Source organism: Erithacus rubecula (genome assembly GCF_903797595.1).
Source record: "Erithacus rubecula genome assembly, chromosome: 3".
Taxonomy (NCBI): domain Eukaryota; kingdom Metazoa; phylum Chordata; class Aves; order Passeriformes; family Muscicapidae; genus Erithacus; species Erithacus rubecula.
In genome coordinates, this window is record NC_136689.1 from 88577724 (window position 1) to 88600900 (window position 23177).

General features: G+C 37.2%; 1 protein-coding gene across 1 annotated transcript in view; it reads right to left on the minus strand.

Moving 5' to 3' along the window:
• LOC306799897 (dynein axonemal heavy chain 5-like) overlaps window positions 1-23177 on the minus strand; it is a 144296-nt gene that overhangs the window by 9996 nt on the left and 111123 nt on the right. The window contains exons 67-70 of the mRNA XM_079301529.1: window positions 21733-21854; window positions 20180-20527; window positions 15651-15839; window positions 8012-8144 (exon numbers count right to left, since the gene is read on the minus strand). Coding sequence (XP_079157655.1) covers window positions 8012-8144; window positions 15651-15839; window positions 20180-20527; window positions 21733-21854 — 792 coding nt within the window. The remainder of the gene's footprint in view (window positions 1-8011; window positions 8145-15650; window positions 15840-20179; window positions 20528-21732; window positions 21855-23177) is intronic.

Sequence of the window (23177 nt, forward strand, 5' to 3'; positions counted from 1 at the left end):
TTCACTATTATTAATGATAACTTTGTACATTTTCATTATCAAGATTCTCAGTGGGAAGGCACTAGGTAGAATAAAGCTAGAGGCCAGATTTTTGGGTTTTTTTTGCAGTGCATACTCATGTATTCCATACATAGTGCTGTTCTCTCCACTGAAATGTTGGCATTTACTAAGATAGTGATTTTTCAGTGACACTCACCATTCTGTGTGCTAGAAGCTCCTACACCTTATGTACCCTCAATGGTACTGAGATCCGGCATACGGCCATGCCTCAGGATGACTTCTCTGTTCCAGAATCTGATTCTATTATTCTCTTATAGAAACTGGTCTGGTACTCCAACTCTGATTAAATATTCATATAAAACCAAAGTTCAATATATCATTACACACTCAGCTGCTGTAATTGCCACAAGGGCAGCATGAGGTACCAAACAGAATTAAGAGGCTTCTACCACAGAACATGTTAAAAAAAGGGAAGTGGTCTGGATGACTGCAAACAAAAACTGCAGTGGTCCATGCAAACACATCCATAAGAAAATGTGACCTGTTAAAACAAAGCATTTCAAATCCCTTCCTTCCACTGAGGTTTACAGGGCTTCAGTTGAGAGGAAGGAAAAGAGTATCCAGAAACCAAACACCAGCTTAATTTTGAAGAATAGAGCATTACAACCTAAACACTCCTATAGCAGTGTGTGAAAATCTAGTGCTTTCTATAATATATAAATGGCAAATAGGCCTTGATTTCTTCTAGCATAATCTGTTTCCATTTATATGCACCTCTTTCTGTGCAACAAAATCCTTCAGAAAACCATTAACCTTTACAAAACTTTAAATACTAAAACATACTAACTATCCTACATTCTCTGCAATTGCTTCATAGTCAGGCTCAGAATCACATTCTTGGATAGCTAAGAGACTTCTACAAACAGTTAATAAACCTTCTCTTTGGGTATTAATCTTCTCTAATATATATAACCAAGAGAATCAACATTTAAGAAAGAAGCTACTCCATGTCTTCTCCACTTTGCTTATAAAAATGTAGTATTACACCATACACTTTATTCACCTTTCAGAGACAGAAAAAGTGGGGGGAAAAGCTTTGCAATGCATGTTGGTTTCAACTTCAGAGCAACTGTACTGAGGGCACAAAACAAGAGTGCAGCATCCTGGTTTAGCCCTGGGGATCACAACCATTGAGAAAGAAGGAGAAAAGAGAAAGAAAGAACTCTTTAATCTCTGGTTATTCCTTGTTTTCAGTCTGATACATTCAACTTTCTCCTTTCTTTCTCTATTCTTCTGGACAGGCTGGAGCTTTTCAAATACAGAGATACAACCAGTCCCTGCCCCGAAGCATTGTGAAATCCCTTAGGATATCTGCCTGCTATGACTCAGAGCAGCTGTTGAGAATGTTAAGCCAGAGTGTTCTTGAGGATGAGGTATGTTCACAGCTCAGGCCATGCCCATATATCTGCATAAATATTCCTAGTGAGTGGGTGTCATCTCTGGCAGTAGGTATACAGTGCTTGAATTTCAGCACTAAATGACATCTGTGGGTGTTGGGATGCATTCCTGCAGCCAAAATACTCTGATAAAAATAAAAATAATTAACAAAATAAAATAATTTTCAGAAAAAAATTTTGTACCATAGGAGAAAAATCATGCCATCTTTCTGGAGAAAAGTGATAAGGGTGTTAGAAATTTATCTTGATAATTTATCTTGATAAATTGAATGAGTAGTACAATGCCATAGCCTTCTCATATTTAACTTCTGAGAACCTCAGAGCACTGTTCTATATGAAGAGACTAAACGTCCTATGAACTTAACATGACAGGGTCGAATGTTCTATGAATCAGAGAGGCCAACTGTTTATAACTTGGTTATTTTTGGGGCTACTCCATGGTATTCCCTTTCTTGAATGGAATAAAGCTCATATGAAAATGACTGATGAAGGTTCAAGTCAGTTAAAGAAAACAGGGCATTTCCATTCTTCAAAAATAATATCTACTCTAGCCATAGTGTTTAGTCTGAAAATGAGGATTCCCCTTTTTGACAGCCCCACATTTATACCATCTCCCTTCCAAACCACATCTAAATCTATCTGACTGCTGAGTGGGGAATAGCCCAAAAAAAGCTTCTCAGCTCTGAGGATAACTGGTTTTTATTGATAATTAAAGTAAATAGTTTGTTCTTTTAACAAGATCTGGTTTTAGGATGATTCATTCAATAGATATAATGCTTTGAATAGACTAAATCAGCAGCTTGTATTATTTCTTGGAGTTAACCCTTTTCACTACCATACCTTCCACAAATTGAAAACTGTGGAATTTCAGACATTTGGATCTATTTCAAATTTCACATTTATGAAAGTCTCTATCTGGACTAGGAAACTTACATAGCTCATTTAAATGAGTAGCTAAAGTTAGGAACAAAGGAAGGATCTTAAATTCCAGCACAAACCAAAAAAAGCCTTGGTCCACTGACTGATTCTCTTCCCACAGGCACAGATGTAAATCAAAAATAACAAGAATAATTATGTAGGATATAAATGAGATGAGAAAAATGCCTTTCTCCATCAAGTACAGTTTGCCAATAGCTGATATCATTATAACGAAATTGGAGACTAGCCCTGGAGGACAATACTTGCTAGACACTGCGTCTGTTAAGCTAGCCTGAACATACATAGAGAAAAAAGCTCAGTGAAAGCATCAATCCATTATTGACTGTCCCAGTTGCAATCCCAGAAGCTGACCTTTCCAGCATTTAATCCCCACTCAAGTTTACCTCCCAGACAACCCCCTTTGCTCTTGAAGCAGCCACACCTTGCTCCACCACCAACCTCCAAGTCCCTCTTATTTGCTGAACGAGTAGAAAAGAAAATACCAACTTCTTTATAACTTTCTAAGTTTTAGATTTCCTCTCTTTCTGCCTTACAGCAACAGCTAACACTTGCCAGTGTTTTCTCCAAAGCTTTTTTAATTATTTCACCCAAAGGCACAAAGGCACAAAGGCACAAGGTATAAAAGTCTTCGTATGGTTCTGCCACCTCTGTGGCCACCACTGCTGTGCTGATAGAGCTCGACTTCTTTGCTTCAAGCAGTTTTTTGGGTATTTTCTTCTTTCTTCACCTGCAGTACTTGGACATTTAAGCATTTGGAGGTAATTCCCAGGAAGTTCTCAGAAAGCTCACTTAACTCCACCACACTGTTTTAATCCCAAGGCCCCTCAACATTTTGTCACTGTTCTTTTGCTCCAGCTGTAGAACAGGAAAACAGGCAGCCAAGACCTGCAATGCCCAACACTCTTTCCCTGTTTTACTTGTAGACTGATATTCTCTCCACCTGCATCTAACCTTTGCTCCTGCTCTGTTTTCTCTTTGTTTCCCACCTTTCTTTACTGGTGCAGAATCCTCTGATTTAATTCTTCAAGTCGGGAGAGATGAGAGGCACTAAGAATCTTGAGTAGCATGCAATTTTTCATACAGAAGAGCACCAAAATCCTAGATTCTCTTCAATAGCTAAATCCTTCAGTCAAAAAGATGGCAATTTGAAAGTAATCTCGCAAATTGTTATGAAAATTTACTATCTCCAGTACTAAATGCTTTTGGCCGAAAAGTCCTTTCCATCAAAAGACTGAAAATAAAAAGTTTAAAGCACTAATTTAAAGATGAAAATCCACACACAACTCTACAAAAAAAGTTATACAAATCACTACCCTGAGCTAGAGCAATACAACAGGCAGATAAACTTTATTCTGTAGTTTGTCCTTAATATGCAATGTATGTTTCTAAACAGTTGTCCTGGCCAGTATCACAGCAAGCATATGTAATACCTATTAAGAAGTTCAGAAATTATGTAGCACAGTGTGAAAGACAACAGGAGGCATTATGGCATTCTTATCAGGATGGATGAGAGCTGCTGAGCCAAGAGTAACTACAGCATAAAATACACCAGACTCATCCCCTTTGTTCCTCCAATGATCTCCCCACTGTCACATTCCATTAGAGTCCTTACTGAGCGCTCTTAATCTTTTTCTAATAAAATCCTCATCCAAAAGTGGTGAATCCCTACAAGCCACACACACAGACACATAGACACAGTAGAACTTAGTAAGGTAAGATCTTTCTTTCCAAGATCTTTCAGTCCACAATTCTATTGCCAGCAAGCCAAACTAAACCTGTATTAGTGTTAGCAGTCTTATACCATTATGAGTCAAAATAGAACTTAGCCAGAGAGGGGGAATGAGTCCACAATTCTTTCATTCATGGGAAATTACCTTTCCTGTGCACTCTGGCAAGACTAGTTTCCTGAGCTTCACTTTTTCACCATATAGGTTCAAATAAATTACCAGCTATCTCTTTTGACTCTTTTGGACTTCATTTATATCCCTCTTATAGGTGCTACATACAATGAACAAAAATTGCTTGCAGCATCATGATAGAAATGCTACTTTCACTTTATAGTATTCTGAGTTGGAAAAAAGTAGTGAATCTTTACCTTGGGCTTCACACACAAGCTTGTGTAGATGACATAAAAATCCTACATGACTCCTGTAACATGTATAGAACTATTTTGCCACAGAACTGCTGTATTTTCAGGAAATGTGTTTCAGGAAAGGACTTCTCTCTCCTAACACTGCAAATACTGTACAAATAGCAGTGGGAGTTCTGTGGTCATGTGGCACATATATGACATGAAAATAAAAATCCAAGGTTTCTCTTTACTCGTCCATGAAGCAGGCAGTTTAGGCAATTCCTAAGGATTAGTTTGATAACACAAAGTGGTATGGTACTAGAAACCAGAACCAAGTAGATGCAGTTTTATGACCAAAGTAGAACTTAGATATAAGTAAATGAGTTAAGCACTTTTTTCTTTCACAAGAAGTGCTTAAAGACAATGTTAAGTGGGTTTAAAAGAATAAGGATTAAAATCAAACTAAAAGCTGTGCTTATTTCCATTGCCAAGGATTCCTTACCCACTTTCAGTGCTACTACAAGTATGCTCCACTTCATTCATGGAAAACACTCCCACAGAATGTCTCTTCTCACTTTCTTCACCAAGAGAAGACATCAAAATGCTTTCCACTCTTATTCAGTGCATGGAGAAATAAAGACAACTCCACAAAAATCTCACAGACAAGCCACATTCAAACAAACTCCAACAAACTCCAAAAGGCTAGGAATAGTTGAATGGGCCATTAGATTTTGTTGCCTTTAGAGACACTATCTTCACCAGTGGGAGAGGGGATTTGAAGTATGCAGTTTACAATAAAGAGTGGGGGATTAGTATTCTGTGCCAGAGGCCTCTACACAGTCAGAGGCAGGATGTAAGTACACAGGAACTCTACAGCTCAGGTACTGCTTACAAAGAATGGTCATTTTCTGACAGGGGCTCAAGATCTGCTGCTGATAACACATTAAGATGTGGCATTTTTGGTGCAAATCCCATATTTTACTTCTCCTTGTCTCTGTTTTCTCTGTTTGGAATGTGGCTTCTATTTAGGGCACTCGAGAGGACAACCATCACTGCCATGTTCTGATTTATGGTGAAGCTCTGTACTATGCCAACAGTGAAATAAACTCTGGGCAATCAATAAGTAATTAAAGCAGAAGTAATGGTTGGGACATAAGGGAGAGTACAAAGTGCAGCTACAATCTAATTACTACAGTTTGGTCCACAAAATGTATCCCTCTGGGCAGCAAAGTTTATTGGTGGAGAAGCAAGCTTCTGGGGCATATTTGCCAACAAACATGTTGGACACATGCTGAGCATCCTCCCCCCTCCCAAAAGCTGAACTGTTTAATCTGCCCTCTGGATAGAGGGACAAAACTGTGTCTGCAGATTCCTTCTACATCCCTCATGTCAGCTGCACATCAGGTCTCCCTGAAAGAGAGTAATGTAACGTAGTGGTGAGCAACATCAAAAAAACAAAGTCCATCCATTCACATCCAAACTGCAGAATCAGATACTCAGACTTCCTTTCACAACATAAAGACACACTATTTTTAAAAAAATTTTTTCAATACATATTTTTAAACATATTTTTTAAAACCTAATTTATTTGACATTTTAGGTCTGCTAAAAGTGGGTGCTGGGGCCTTTACAGGTTCTTGAAGCCAGAGCCAGATACATGAGCAGGGCACATGTCAAAAAGTACATGAACCTGTTTGAGCAGGCACATCGGTTTACCTCATTGTAAAGAAAATGAAGCATCTCAGATGACCTGAGATTGCAGCTGACTAGTTTTGGAAGAGCATCTAGTATGAGACAGTTTGGGGTTTTCCCTTTTGCTGAGGTAGAGTGCCTAAAAATGTTCTTTCCATCCCCTAATTAACAGTCTACCATATGCGCTGGATATAGCATGAACATGCCAGAAGCCATTAATTGTTATTGTTAACTATACATCCGATTTTGTTTTCAGAGCAATTTTTCACTATATTCAACTCGCCTGTCTGCAAGAAATTATGTTTTAGAGAATTGCATGAAAGTTACAGCATTAACTTGATTAAACATCTGGCAGAGGACTGTGCCCACTGTGGAAGTGAATGTGAAGTGCAAATAAATTATGTTACTCATCCACCCCTCCGCAGAATATTGTACATATTGAGAATTTAAATATATCTGTCACAATCAAGGAAAGATTAACACTTTCTTGGATGCAAAATATAATTTTTATTTACTTGAAAAGAGTCTCTATTCACATATAAAAGGCAACTTTCAGCTCAGGAGGGGAGAACAATTGTTTCTTCCAGCTTGATCTTTGCATATGTTATTACAGGATATGAAAGATTATTAGCCTTAGGCACATTTATGAACCTCTTTCCTAGATTCAGATTATAGGCATGAGGTCTCTGAAACATGTATTGTTGTCTTAGTGCATCATACAAACGGTAGAAAAAAACCCCACCTTTTGATCCTTATGTAATAAAAATACAAATTAAAAAAAAATCTCCCCTCAAGAAAGACATTGTCAGAATACCAGTAAGACAGATTACAGTAATGCCATCAGCTATGTCAGAAGGAACTAATTCCGAGGCATTCTGACTTGCTCCCTGTGAGGACAGTTTGCTGTCTCAGACAATTTCTGTCTCTCTGCTAGAGAACAGCAGACTTGGGTGAGAGCTTTACCAGTGGAATTGACCCATTCCTGCTTCATTTTAATTTGTTAATTCAAAAAGCTTGGCTGAGCAACAGTACACTTTCCTTTCTGGGTATTTCAACTCTTGCAGATGAGCGAAAATAGGAATTGAAAATAAAAAGCAGATGGCAACATCATTATCTCTTCTTTTTTCTCACTCCTTTTCTGATCAAATTTTCCATCTGCTTCTAGTTGCCTCTGCTCTTGGTTTATTTTAACTTCATTCACCATTGCTCACTTTCAGCCAAATACTCCTGTCTCTGAGAGATACAGAGTGCTGTTTCCTGCCTCCTGTGATGCCTAAAAGAAGAACTGTCTCTCTCTCTTTGGACTGACACTGTCACTCAGTTCAGCTTCCATTTAGAGACATACCATTTGGTATAACTAGTTTCATAAAAATGTCCAATTTCTCCTTAAATTAGAGTCTTTATCACCTTGCCTCCAGAGTTCCCTGTCTCTCAATGACTTAGCAGCAACACTTCTACCTTGTTCTATATCATTATGTCTCAGCTTAATTTCATAAATGACTCCTGGTACATGACCCGTGGACTTAATCACGCAATTCAGCTCCTCTGAGCTCTGTAGGATCCTAGAGAGGACCACACAAGTGAAGTAGTGCTGAGGGACTCACAAACTGCAATACTAGAGCACACACATACATAATAAATTTAGATGGAGTGTCCTTAGAGATGCAATCAGGAGATTTTAAGGACTAGAATTAGTGGTCATATGATAGAGAGAAAAAGAGAAAAACTGTGTGAGGGAGGGAACAAGAGAGAAAGGAAGGAAAATAAGAAAGATTTATTTAGCTATATGGTCTAAGCAACTGCTAGTAATAAATATTGCACCTTAATTACAATTTTTGATATTGCAGCTTACCATCAATAGCCAGTTTGAGATCAGTCAGTGTAGCTCTAACTCTGGATATAACAAGTTGCATCCGGTCAATCTCTTGACGGAGAAATATGTTCATGGGCTGAAAAGCTCCCATCTTTTGAAGTTGGGCTTTCACCTAAAAAAAGAATAGTGCAATGATTATAAAATCCAATCTCCTGTTTTCAATGCAATAATTTTTGAAAGCAAAAACATTTTCAGAAAAGAAACATTTTAGTAACAGATGGCCATTCAAGTCCTGTGCCAAATGTAAGATTTAGCACACTGTGACTCATTAGCTTACCAGAATGAGCTCCTCCATCATTCTAAGATGGGAAAGTTCCCTCTTTTTGAAGGGACACAGCAGCTCCTTCTGTCCTTGTTAGGCTGCTGAGTCTTAGATCTTAAAATAAAAAACCCCACATGCTATACAAAAGCACTGCTTGATGATAACTTCTTTGTATTTCCAAATTGTGCTGGGTGAACTTTCTCACCTTTTCTTGCCCTGCTGAGCTGAAATAGTGCAACAAATTGAGTTCCACTTAACAAGCACAATGATATGTAAAAGCTGCTACTTTCAGTAGCATGTGACTTTTTCTTAAGACAAGATGCTCATGGATACATTACTAGAGAGGCAAGATTGCCAGAAATAATACAGATGCCACAGAAATCTGTTACACCATTATGTGCACCATTTTTCAAGTAGAAGCCTTTGGCCTTTTTAGTTTTTAAGGAAAACAGTTTCTCTCAAATCCAACAGAGAATATTTTCAAAACAGAATCAGTTGTCTGTGTTGGTTAAGGACATGTCATAATAACTGCAGCAATAGCATTCCCTGTCTTGCTTTTGCATATGATGTGTATAGAATGTGCCTAAGACATGCACTGCATGTTCCATGTGTATCAATAGATCACTGTGTAGTACCATGATGAGAGGGTTTAATGGCACCTGCAAAAATCATGGTGTCTATACCCCAGTACCAGAATCCTTGACTTTTCAGACTTTTGAGAGTTATTCCCCACTTCTAGAAACCCAACAGCTCATATATCTCATTGTATACATTATTATATATACTATATATTTTATACAAATAATAAACATTTCTAAATATTTATTACCATAAATAGCAAATTTCTACAAGGTGAATATCATACAGCAGATGAGTAGCTATAATCCTGAGTATAAATATGCAAATACTTTCGCAATTTCCAAAACTTAAATTTCGACTCCAAGCCAAATAAAATACTCCTTTTCAACTTTCTATGCTATCCTCCGTGGGATACAGCTATCAGCAAGGTTATACATCATATTTTAATCACAAGGACCCATGGGTTTGTCAGACAGAATGTCCAAGAAAGAGGTGTCAGCCAATTATGCTAATGCTTTGCAGTGTGACAGTATATTTTACAGACTGAGTTAATGCATCCTGCCTGTGAAAGAGAAAAAAATATTTAAATCAGCTATTACAAGACTAGAGCTGAGACAATAAAGTTTTTGGATAATCCACACAATGAAGTATTCTGATTATTTCATACAAAATCCATGGAAAAATTCTGCTTTCTGAAAAATTCACAGGAATTTGCAATTTGGCTTCCTGACAAAAAGTAGAAACATTTGATATATTTTTTTTTCAGTATACTTAGAAGTCTAATGCATGCCACTAATAAGAAAAGAATTATACAGAATATATTCTATGCATTTTATCCTTTAAGAAAGAAACACACTTTAAACTTCTAGTCTACAAAGCATGTGTTGCTTTAGAGGATCATTTAAAGGAAGAATTCTCTCATTTGAAAAAAACTTGCACAGAAGATATTATTAAAGAGGTTATTTTCCAAAATATTAATATTTATGAATCTAAAAGAGGACATGAAATAAAGATTCTAAAATACTACTGTGCTGATAATGGTTCAATTTAACTAGTGAATTCTCAGAATTTACACATTCTTCTGATTTACTTTCATTTACCTATAAAAATATCTATAATATTTGGAATAATGGAGCCAACCAATAAAGCAGAAATTTGCTAATCCAACCTAGATGTGCTTGCAGCACTCAGTCTGGAGCACCAAACTTAGACAGATACCAAATCTGAAAAAAAAAAATTACATACTTCTTACTTTATTGTAGAAAAATCAATCCTGATCCATGGTGAGATTTACTGTGTATAACATAGTGCATTTCTTGGAAATCTTGCTACTAAGATCCATTTCAAATGCAAGCACTGAAGTATGATTAACTAGTTTTGTATTAGAATTCTTCTTATCAAGCAATCAGATGCCTTACATCCACTGCTGTAATCATTCTGACATAAGGATATGGATACCAGCTCTCAGAGAAGAAACCTCAAAAGACTAAACTCATTAACCAAAATAGCTTTTCTGAGATTAATATACTAATTCCATAAAGCCCACTTAGAACATCCCCTTTTCATTATGCAAACAGCTATCATCTAACATAAAACAAGGTGATTTAAGAAAGGAGCTACTAAAATAATAATCTTAATAGCTTTGTCTACATGATTTTGCAATGCATATCTCTACTGTGTCAGATTCCCTTATGCATATTTCTTAGCTGTCCTCAGGTAACCAGTTTCATTGTCAGCACATACTTTATAGGACTGTCACTAGAAAAGTAGCTGCTGAACTCGTGCCATGATCATTGATCAAGTTACTGTAGTAGTGAATGCCTATGGTTTTCAGTAAATGCTATTATTTTCAATCAGACTTAGTTACTTGCTACATTCTTTGTCAGCAGAAATGGGAAGTCCATCACTCTGTAGATGAAAAAGCCAAAGCTCTTTTCAAGGCTTGAGCACCTCTTCCTTGTTGTACATAAGGAAGCAGACAGTAAAATATGTATAAAATAGAAGAAGCTCTAAAGATATCAGATATGACCCCTATATCTGATAGTGTCGATAATTAAACCAGAGACACACTACAGAATTTTGTATGTCAGTGTTTCTGTTCAGACACTTATTTTTATTTTTTTTTATTTTTGGGGTTTTTTTGGTAGCAAAAATCCTGCAGTGAAAACTACATTCCAGGCACGCAAAGGTCTTAGCTTCAAATTAAACTAACCCAAAAGGTGTGCTTCAGGGACTCTAAGGTACTTCAGTTACTAATGAGTTCAGCCTACAGGCCCAGACTAGAGTTAGACCAAGGCAAATTCCCCAGCAAAACACCTAATGAAGGCCTAGGGTCCTCAGACAAATTCCTATTTCTATGCAGTGCTTGCTAATGTAGCCATAGCCTTAGAGGAATTGCAGCTAAATCAATACTACAAAAAATATTTAAGGAAAGAAACCTCTGCTACTTGCTATTCCCTAGAAAGTTGTTTTTCAAGATTCAAGGATCATTTTCATTGTAAACTTCTCTGTGTGACAGGCTGACATTTATTCCTGCACCTGCCTTCACTCATGGACTGACTGGACCTAATCATTTTAGCACTAATCTCTCTGCAACCTGTGAGGCGAGACCCAGAGGCAAAAGGGGTCATGAAAGCAGAATTCTCACTCAGAGAAAAATGAGGACAGTGTTAGGTCAGGAGGAAGGTTTATTTTGCTTTTCCATCACCTGTGTAAGCCACAGGCTGAGAAAGCATGCAAAGGCGACTTGTTTTGTTTCTACTCTTTTGGGTAAGTTACTTGACTGGTGAGAAGCATTACAGGAACACAACAACAAAAGCAGCAGCATATATCATGGGGTAAAATAGTTGCCCTGTTTTGAAAGTTGTTGAGACTGAAGTCATTGCTAAAGGCTAATAATTGAGAAATGAAGGTCTCTCTGTGACAGCCTGAAATTTTGCTGGATTCACAATGTATCAAGAGAAAATACAATCCAGAGCTCTGAATGCCAGCAAATAATTGGTTTTGGTACCATCTGTCCCTAACCCAGTCTTTTGGGGTTCGTTCTGTGCAAATTCACTCCATACTTTGTAAAGGAACCCACAAGAACTGATCAAAGGTAGCAAAGGCACCTGCCACTTTCCCTGGAGAGAATTTGCTTTTAATTACCTTCATTGTTTCCAAAATGTTTTGTTCTTTTTCTCCATTGATAGTATCTTTATACCTAGGTTTTCAAAGACTAACATGTCATGGCATTACTGGAGCACAATATTATTCTAAAAGCAAACCCAAGCTGAACCACTAGGTCTAATGCATGTTTTTCTTTTTATTGATCTTTTCCAAGTAGGCATGCATATAAACTCTTTTTCTGACACATTCCCTCAGTCTCTTACAATTTAGGATATTGGTTTTGTTTGTTTCAGATTTATTAAACAGATTAGTATGTAACAGTGTCCTGAATGACCAAATGCTGACTTAAACTGACAAACAACTGAACTAATTCCCTTTTTTTTCTCAGACATTGCAGGAAGTAACTACATAATCCATTTCACTCCTTATATTTGCAATCATAATTTCATTTGCCGTATTGTAGCTTCTGCCAAATGCTGTTGCTTCTTCCCTCAGAGAATACCTAAACTCTCCCTCCTTTTCTGCTCTGATTGCTGAAATTCTTGATTATCTGTAATTTAGCATTATATTATTTTACTATTTTGGTATTTTTGTCATTTGGGTTTGGGGTTTTTTTCAGTTTATGTTAACTTGCATTTAAAAATTTAGCTTCCTTACAGCTCATTCCAGCCATATCTATGCTTTCTTAGAGGTTCCAGGAAAATGGAGTGACAATTCAGATGAGAAACACATTTGATATAGATTTTTTTTTTGCTTATTGTGTAGATGTGGCCACACTCCTGGCACATAAGCAACACATAAGACATGGAACTGGGCACTAATGGCAGAAAAGGAAAATTGCCCTACAACAAAGAAAGGATTTGTAATTACCAAATTAACTTCTGAGATGTAGAGAATGAGACAAGTTCTAAAATGTGGAGGAAGAGACAAATGTAAATTCACTAAGGAGACTGAAAAAAGAAATATTGAAAAATCAGGCTCCAGAAGAAACAATGGCAAATCTTATAACACTACAGAAGTAAAATCTTTAGAAGTTGTAGTGCAGCTGAGACAGCCAAGGAGATATGCCGAAGAATACATTATTAGCAATAAAAAATTCTTAGAAAATGAACAGAGGATCTTTTCCAGATAGTCAGAGCAAAGGAATGACTACCATGTTACAGAAACAAAGCATGATTTTTGGATGTTTCTGTGGAAAAAGTATCATGTCATCCATCATAGTGCAGACTGAAGAAAAGGCACGTAAACAGAGTGGTATGATTAATCAAAGTGAAGTGTAATTCACATATTAAGATGCACAGGGCCTTAGAAAACTAGATATCCTCAGGAAGAGGTGGTATTTACATTTAGTGAACTCAGAATGCATCTAAAAGCAATATAGAAGAAAAAATAAGTAGATCCAACAGTACATCCTCTGTACAAACTCAAATCTCCTTGGTTGAATCATAAGAGGACAGCCGTCCTCAGGCAAATTAAAGCAAAAGAAGTTTCCTTTGAAGCTCATAGAAGATGTAAGAGAAACAGTACTGAAGCAAAGAAATGTTAATTCTGAGCATCACTGTAATGATGATTGCTTATAAGAAAATAAATCCCCTTGTATGATTGGCATATCATGAGAAAAGATAATAGTTTGTCATACTGCTTGATGAATAGTTTGTCATACTGCTTGATGATGTGAGTGAAAGAGCAATGGAAACAATTTGGGGTGATTTTTTTAATACATTCACATGAAACTGCATGTATTATACCCAAACACACCAGTAAAATCGAGAGAGACAAGTTAAGAGTGAAGGACAGAATGTCCAAAATAACACCTTCAGACGCTTTGTCCTTAACTACAGCCCCTGGCTCCAAAATTGATGGCCTCCAAAGCTAAGACTTGATGAAGTGACTGAAAAGGGGGGCATCTCCTACTTGTGGTTTGTGTGCATAACCTCAGTGAATAAACCAAGAGAGAAAGAAAGTGAATGAGCCTAAGATTAAACAGAAGACAGAGGAAGACAGTATTTGTTCAAAACATTTTGAAGTGAAATTTGGATTAAACAAGTGTGTCTCCATTTTACATGACTAAAAGGTACTGCACAGATTTCCCAGAGGTAAAACCTGAGGTTAAGACTACCCTCTGGTTACAATGTAAAGTGCAGCAAGTATTATTGATGTTTTCTAAGTATTACAAATTCTCCAGGAGGAAAAAAAGTTGGCAGCTTAACAAGGGAATGAAGAAATAGTCCTTTGGAGGATTTAGCAAGTATATTGTAAAAACTTAGCTCAATACACATATTACAAATATGGCAAAAGCATACATGCTATCCAAGCATTCAGTATTTTACTGCTACTGTAAATTGAAAAATAAATTAAGGAGCTGGATGAAACTAGAAGAATATAGTTTCAGAAAAAAGCCTTACTCTGATTGGAAGGACAAGGGAAGAGGAGTGAGAACAATTTAAGGTGTAAATGATAATTGTACATTCAACAGGAAAATGATTACATTTATTAAATAATGAATTATTATTACATATACTAGATTTAATTCTATTTTCTATTTTTAATATTTATTCACTATTAAATAAGAATATATAAACTAGAAAACTGAGTCTATTCTTAATCAAATTCAACTTCTACAAAGTATATATTATCACTATATTAATATATACTATAATAACAAATTATCATTAAGAATCATTCAATAAGAAGGTGACAAAAAGGAGATATGCAAGCAGGGATGGATGGAAAAATAACAATATGTAGATAGATGGCAAGAAATGTCACCAAAAAATTTTGCAGACTGAAAGTAGTTTGACCACAGGGGAGTGAAAAGAGAAGTTCCAAGTTGAATTATGACAGTACAAAAGTGGCTATTTATACAAGACATATTAAATCTGAAATTAATAGTAGAAACTATTGCCAGGGCCCAAGACTATTAGTTGTTACTTAGGTGGACATTTTACGTTTGCCAGAGAAGAAAATAAAGCATGCATAGCAAATTGTAACTCATAGTGAGCATTTTACAAGCTTGAACTACAAGCAGGGGAAAAGAGGCACTATCAATGCAAAACAGAATTGTAAAGAATAAAATCATGGGAATGTGGGATTTTCAACTATTCATAAAACACTTGGACCTACTTATAAACCTGAATTTACTAAGCAGAACCTACTTATAAACTGATGCAAGAATCTCTATGCTGGATTTTTCCATTTAATGGGACTGTTAATTAAAAATGCAAGAAAAGGTTGACAAAGATACCTCTTATGGCTCAGACCCAAAAAAATCTGGAGCATGAAAAGGTCAGTGATAAAATTCACTCTTCATCATGGTGGTGTCATAATGGGAGTAGATAATTTGAATGCTGTAACCACTATAGAACCACCAGTCCTTCAGAAAGAGGCACCAGGCTCCTTCTGTAAGGTACTAAGGAAAGCAAGAACTTTCTGAAGCTTTTAATAGATCTTCTGATTTAAGGTGACTGATTAAGTGGTCACTGGCATTTGAAAAATATATTTTTGATGTAGGAATATTTTAGATAATATACCAAAACAGACTTATAAACCCCTATGCATAATTTTAAGAGCTTTTTAAAACATATGCCAGTTAAATGTAAGAAGTACAAATAAAACACAAACATATATACATGCATATATAAAACATCTGTTTTATAAAGTAGCACATACCTCATGAGGGTTATAATCTGGAGGTAACTTCTCTAGCATCTCATCAGCAAGACGCTGCACCACTGCTTCCCGGGTTTCTCCTCCTCTAGCACTGCTGTCTTTGGGCTGGATGCTCACTATGCTACTAAATGTCTCGTTAGCCAGGTTGGTCTGGTAAGTTATATCAGCATTAGGGTGAAGTCCAAATACCTTAAAGTAAGAGGTGCAAAAATTGAGGGGGAAAATGTGATTTTTCTTCTGAAAGTATATACATGAAAGAATGCATGGACAAACATGGACAAACAAGGAAGAAAATTCTCAACTCCATTAAACAATATATATGAACTAGTCAGTGGAAGTTCTCCCATTTAAATGGCCAAGGAACAAACCCAAATTACATGAAAATATTAAGATAGGCTGCATATGCAACAGTGTTTTCATTCATATCAGTGGAAGGTTTAACAGATCTCATTATATTCACATGGATCATGCTGTGAAATGCTATCAAAGAGGTGAGAAATGACCCCTTTCCTTTGGTTCAGACTAGAGATTGTTGGAAATGTCATAGTGAACATTGACCCCCTGGCATTAGGTCTGTCTCTATGGGTCTATTGCTGTTGCATCTGCTCGAATAGATGCCCCTAATTATCTGACCAGTCAACATTTCTACTGTTTTGTCTTACTCAGACACTTAGGCTTGTAACGTATGTAGCATGCTGAATAAAATAATGCCCACATCTGAAGTACCTAAAGATGGTGATATATTTATGATATTTTATGGTTTAGCTATTTTTGGTTGAAGCTTCCCCCTCCTTTATTCTCCTTCTCCCAAAATTGAATTATTTTATTTAAGATACAGCTAGCACAGAATTACTGCAAAGCTGCCCTTTGTCTGAATGATAATAGCTTTTGCAGAAACTTCCACTGAAATATCAGTAAGTCTATAATTGTCAGATTGACAACTGCAACTCTTCTCCAGGAGGAATAGTATTCACTGTGACTTATTTCAACAGCCCTCATTTAATTATAGCTATTACATATCTCTTACAAACTTTGAACCACTGATCTGACAATGAGGAAAGCTTGCCCTCAAACTGAGCACAAAAGTCAAGCAATCTTCTGCTCCTCATTTTTCACATTTTTTCATATTTTATATTAGAATCAGTATATTTCATGAAGACACTTCTAGAAACCAGTATTTGCATACTTTGAGGACAGAATTAAAAGAATCCATTTAATATTGTTATATTTGTAAATCTAGAAACTCGGGGACATGAGCATGCAGGTAGACTCCAGATAGGATTTAATGTTTTGCAAATAATGGTTTACTCAGACTGAATATTTAGAGCTGTAAGAGACAAATATACCAATGCACTTTATTGCACTCATACTCTATGTGGAAGGAAATACACATTTGAAGATACATTATTTTCTGCTTTTGCTCTTGAACAATGAGGGCTTATTTGTTTGGTTTTGCTCTAGCAGACTTCTGGCAATATTATAGCCCAAGTTAGCACCAAGAAGAATATCTGCCATATCTGTGAATGGAGCCCTAGTCCAAGGGCTAACTTAAACATTGGAGCAATATTAACAAAGACAGGGAGACATGGGAGACAGCTCTGGTCCTATGGTTTTATGCAAGTGATGTATGAAGAAGAAAGAAAAGAAAACCAGTGGGTGGACAAGTTTTCTGAATGTCCTGTATATTAATCAAGGACCCAGATCTCTCATTCCTTTTGATCCAAAATCTCCAGGAATTTTGTTTAAAAAGAGAATGTTGAATTCTGTCTTTCAGGGTTTTCCAGCCTTATGAACCCTCAAAACCAATTGCTAAAGCTCTACACTCCTCTGAAATCACTTCTTTATCATCCCCTCCTCAACTGGACAGGGGATAGAAGTTACAAAAAAAGTGTCCACAGTCTGAGATAAGAACAGGGAGATCAATCTCCAGTTATCATTACTGTCAAAACAAACTGGAACTGGAGAAATGAATTGAATTGATTACCAATCAAAACAGAGTAGGATCATGAGAAATAAAACCAAATCCTAAAAACACCTTCCCTCCACCCCTGCCTTCTTCCTGGACTTAATTTCATTCCCAAATTCTCTACTTCCTCCCTCCCACAGGAGCACAGGGAACAGGGAACAGGTCAGCTGATCACATACTGACTGCTTCCTCCTCAGGAGCAGGACACCTCTCACTCTTCCCCTGCTCCAGCATGAAGTCCCTCCTCCATAAGTCCCCCACAACTTTCTCCAATGGGCTGCAGTTCCTCCTGAACTGCTCCAGTGCAGGTCCCTTCCACAGGGTGCAGACCTCCAGGAATAAACTCCTTCAGGATCACCTGTGGGGTCATAACTTTAAAAATCTGCTCCCTCATGGACTCCTCTCCCCATGGAGCCAGAGATCTTGACGGAGCCTATTCCAGCATGGACTTCCCACAAGGTCACAGCCTCCTTCAGGCATCCACCTGCTCCAGGGTGGGGTTCTCTATGGGCTGCAGAGGAATCCCTGCTCTGGCACCTGGAGCACCTCCTGTCCCTCCTTCTTCACTGATCTTGGTATCTGCAGAGTAGCTCCTCTCATATATTCTCACACCTCTCTCTGACTGAAGGTCCACATGCAGCTTTTTATCCTTCCTAAATGCATTATCCCAGGGGCACTGCCACTACTGCTGATGGGCTCAGCCTTGGCCAGCAGTGGGTCTGCCTTGGAGCCATCTGACGCTGGCCCTGTCGCACCTGGGGGAAGCTTCTGCCAGCTTCTCACAGAAGCCACTCCTTAGCCCCCTGATACTGAAACCTTTCCATGCTGCCCCAATATACTGAGTCTAGCTGCCCTCCTCAGAAGACAGTGTTCATTCTGCACAGAGGATGAAATTCCACCAAAGGAGCAAGGACACTGCAAGCAGACCGATTCAGTCTTTCTTCACTAAAAATGGAAAAGGAATGAATCAAGGATACACTGTTTGGACGAGCTTAGTATCCTTTGTGAAATGAAGTAGATTGGGAGATTAGAAGGTTAAAGGTTTTCATGAGAAATTTTGACAGATTTTAGAATGACAGAAGTCACAGCTTTCTTCCTAATAAGTGAAAATGTGAAGAACAAAAAGATGGTTTGCATTCCTGCACTTGCTTCTATTTACATAAAAGCCAAAGGTAAAATTCCCCTACCTCAAACCATACATACAGATTTTTTACAGGCATCAAAACACTTTAAAAATGCATTGCAGCATTGTGAGATGGGTTCCCAAGTGCTTAAAAGAGCAGATTCATGAAAGCAGCACCTGAAATCTGATAGAGCCAAGGTTCATACACTGATAGGAACCACTTCATGAGCTGGGCTCAAATGGATCTCACTGATGCATTATCATGTCTGCATTTACTCTCACGTGGAAAAGGTACATCACTGGTGGCACAAATGCCTTTCCATTCTGGTTTCACCGTCTTCAGAGATTCAGAACTTTCCAAGCTTATTTTATGACCTTGGAAACTTCTCACCCTCTCAGCCAGCACATTATCAGTAAGTGAAAACCAGTTTTTTCTCTTCCATTCCATCTATTTAATTTTAATAGAACTTATTTCCAATGGCATTTATCAACTTAATAGAAATGAGACAGAAATCCAGACCATTCACTTCTGTTTCAATTTTCCATAGTATTCTCCTCTGTTTCAGTTTTTAACCAACTTCATCATGTGTGCCTGTACTGGAGGGAACAGAGAGTCTGCATCCTCCAGTCACTGTGACCACTGTGATACGCACACACTGGGTCATGTAAAACTGGTTACAACCAGGAGCTACCCTGCATTCTACCCCAACAAATCATGGTAACATCCATACCTTTGTGTTGTCAAAATGGAATAAAATCCCAATTATAACTTGCAAAATGAGACCATAAGGCTTTTTTACTTTAATTATTTCTCAGTTTGCATGTCTGCTCAATCCCATACAGAGCTGTGAAACCACAAAGTAGTTTGGTTTGGAAGGGACCTCTGAGGGTCATCTAATCCAAATCACCTGCTCAAGCAAGGTGAGATAGAGCAGGCTATCCAGGACAAGGTCCAGTTGGGATTTCAATGTCTACAAAGATGAGACTCCACATCTCTGGGCAAACTCTTCCAGTGTTTGACCACATTCACTTAAAAATTTGTGCTCTTGTTCTCAGATGGAATATCCTGTTGTTTTATGTCCATTGCCTCTTGTCCTTTCATTGGATATTATCAAAAAGGCTCTGGCTCCATCTTCACAGCATTCCAATAGGTTTTAAGACACATTGATAAGAATGCTTGAACCTTGATGCATCAACCTTCCAGAAGAAAATTAGGGTTGCTCAAAGTCCTCCATAAGGACCAGGGCCTGTGAATACGGGACTTTTTCCTATTGTTTGAAGAAAGCCTCATCTATATCTTCCTGGTCAGCAGATCTACACGAAATACTCACTGTAATGGTGTGCCTGCTAATTTTGACCTATGCATACTCAATTCTGGAAAAAACCTTTAAGTTAGTCATCTCACAAAAACTCCCCTATAAAAATATTAAAATATTTTACCTCTGGTGTATCAATCACTGGCAACTGCTCTATGTACTGGAGGTAGTCTTCCACTGTATTCCCTTTTGGAATAACATAACCTTTGTAGAAACAAAACTCCTCACTGAAGATGTGCTCTCCAAACCAGACTCGCGCGTACGTGTTCAGCAGCGCCTTGTCGAGGTCATCAGTTACACGGCCACCATACTGCACTTCTCCAAGCATGTAGTGAACACAGCTCCAGTTCACTCCCTGTTTGACACCCACATCATTCAAATGGTTCTGGACAAACTGCACACTGGCTGCAAAGTCTGCCTGATTAAACTCGTAGGGAATATTCCAGCCCAATGGGCCAAACTTTCTTCTTTCCTGAAAAATGGTTACAATTAAAGGTAAAACACTGGTTGATAGCAATTGTCAAAAAAATTCAAGTGCAAGAATGCATTAAATATGTTAAGATGCAGTAGTTCAGCTGGAACTCTATTTCACCAACTTTAAAAAAATACATTTAACACAGACAAGGCCAAACGATTAATTATCTAGTAGCTAAATTGCACAAGGAAAGAATAGGAATATCTACATTTTCAGAAAGAAAAAGTCCTCTTTTTAAAGTATTTTTAAAATCTCTTAGTTTGGAGCCATAGCTTTTGAATTTCAAAAATTAAGCTTCTGTTTGAGGCAAGGGTGTTCAAAGTCATCAGCCATGATCATTGTGTGGGGTCTTCCTGTGGACTAGATTTATTCCTATCACGGCTGTGTCTGCATGGTGCAGATGCAAGTAGGAAAAACTGCTTCTTGGTGAATCATTTACAGACTCAGCTGGCAGTATATAGCTGTTGGGGCAATATGTGGTAATTGCAATTTTTTTTTTCCACCAAGAAAGAAGCGATATCAAAGTGATACAAAGAAATGCATATCACAGGCCTCCACTGGGCCACAATATATCAGTGCATGGATGCCACAGAGCTAAATTAGCCAAGCTCCAAATATAAACTAAGGATACTGCAAAATCTATCGATAGGATGATGAAAACTTGTGGTTAATCCATAAAGCACTTTCTTTAATGGAAGTCCTGAAAGTCAAGACTCAAAATCTACTTTTATTTCCTCCTACAAGTTTCAGAGCAGAAAGGATTTATATTCATCTTCTTACACATTCTCACTGTGAATGCAGCATTTTAAGACTATGGTTTTCCAAACCATAAATTGTAAATTTCTTTAATATGTGTTTATGATTTAAAATACTAGTAAAAGTCCAGTTAGTTGAAAGACAGATCACACAGTCATTGCCCAGGATATTAATAGAAGAGTACTCTAATTGATCACTGCTTGATTGTTCTTTTTTCCCTCTGAAATATCATCCCAATTGGAGGTACAGGATCAACATGAGCAAAATTATAAGTTCTAACATAGTTGCAGTAATAGAAATATGTTCTTCTTATATCTTTCTTATTTTATTTCTGTTAATTTGTCAGCATGGGACTTCCCTTTAAAAATGTTTTTCATTTAATAACAGGGCTCATTAATAAATGGAACATGGATTTATGATAGAAGAAAATAAATATATTTTTAAACCTGAACAGTTGTATGAAGAAAGGCTACAGCATATAGCAGTGGCTTCCACTGTGGCATTTTGCTCATTCCAAGCAGATCCTGGGGAAGAGCTGAGTATGTTCGTTTTAAGCCAGCTTTCACACCTAAAAAGTAAGTATAAAAATTTAATACATTAGGAAAAAAAAACCAAAAAACAAAAGTATAGAATCCAAAAGTTCAACCTCTGTTAAGCATCATTCTCTATTCCAATTTGCAGTATAATTTTACTTATACCTTCAAATAATGTCTTAGAATCATTTACCTGTTCAGTTGGTCATAGCAAGCAAACTTCAATAACATTTTGTTTTAGATAGATAACAAAAAACTGAATTTCAAGAGTCTGGAAAGAATTAAAGTTAAGTAATTATATTCTAAATGTTCCCACTAAAAACTGAAATAGGAACATAACTATTTAGCAACTATATGGCAATGAAAAAGACACCTAGCATCATATGAAATGTAGCACTGGGTATCCAAGAATTTGTTTTGATATTTACTTAAAATATGGGATTTTCATTTTATTTAAGATAATTTTATTTAGATTTGATTCCTATAAAAATCTCAAAATTCAGTATGCAGGTTGTCCATCTGGCCTACAGGCACCAAGGTGATGAGATGAGAACCTAAATTCATACTGCAAATATTTATACTTGGGGAGGTTTGTTTAAGCACTGATATTTCATATCCCAGGAACAGCTTTAGGCAGTTGATACTGATACACTCTCAGCTTACATGGAATATAGCAGCTCAACTGCTCCCAAATGTTTTCAGGCAGTGCTACTCAAGCATCTTTTGCCTTGGGCAGACAACCCAAGCATGAGTTACAGACATCAGGTCCCTCTTATGATACTTTCCACCTAATCAGCTTCACACAAGTCTAGAAGGGCAGATTTTAAGTGCAGTGAAAAGATTGTCCAAGTCATCCTACTTCCTGTGACACAGTAAAAGTAGTTTTGCTTTTGTTCATACTTCACAAAGATCCTATAGAAAAATATTCAAATAGCTATTCAAAATGTTGAATGGGTATCATAAGAGGGTCCCAAAATCAAACAAAAGTGTCTTATTGTACTGTGCTACCAATGTGGCAGGACAGTCTTAAGAAACTAAAACTGCGTATATTTCACCCCGACTCAAATTTTTACACTGGGTTTTTTTCAGCCACTTAATGCAAGTTGCAAATTTGCTATAACTTGGGCTCTGAAATAGCCTCTTGGAGCTATAGGTTGTTACCATTAGAACGATTAGGAGGGGGCACTGTGCAATAAAAAAATGTTGAGCTCTGAATTACAAAGGGGAAGAGGAGAAGAGGAAGAAGAAAGAAATTTATATAAACAGACTGACTACCTGCTCTTGATATGGAGTATAAATGCTCACACAGGATGTTTCACAACATCAACCATTCTGTAGACATCTTACTAATGTTCAAA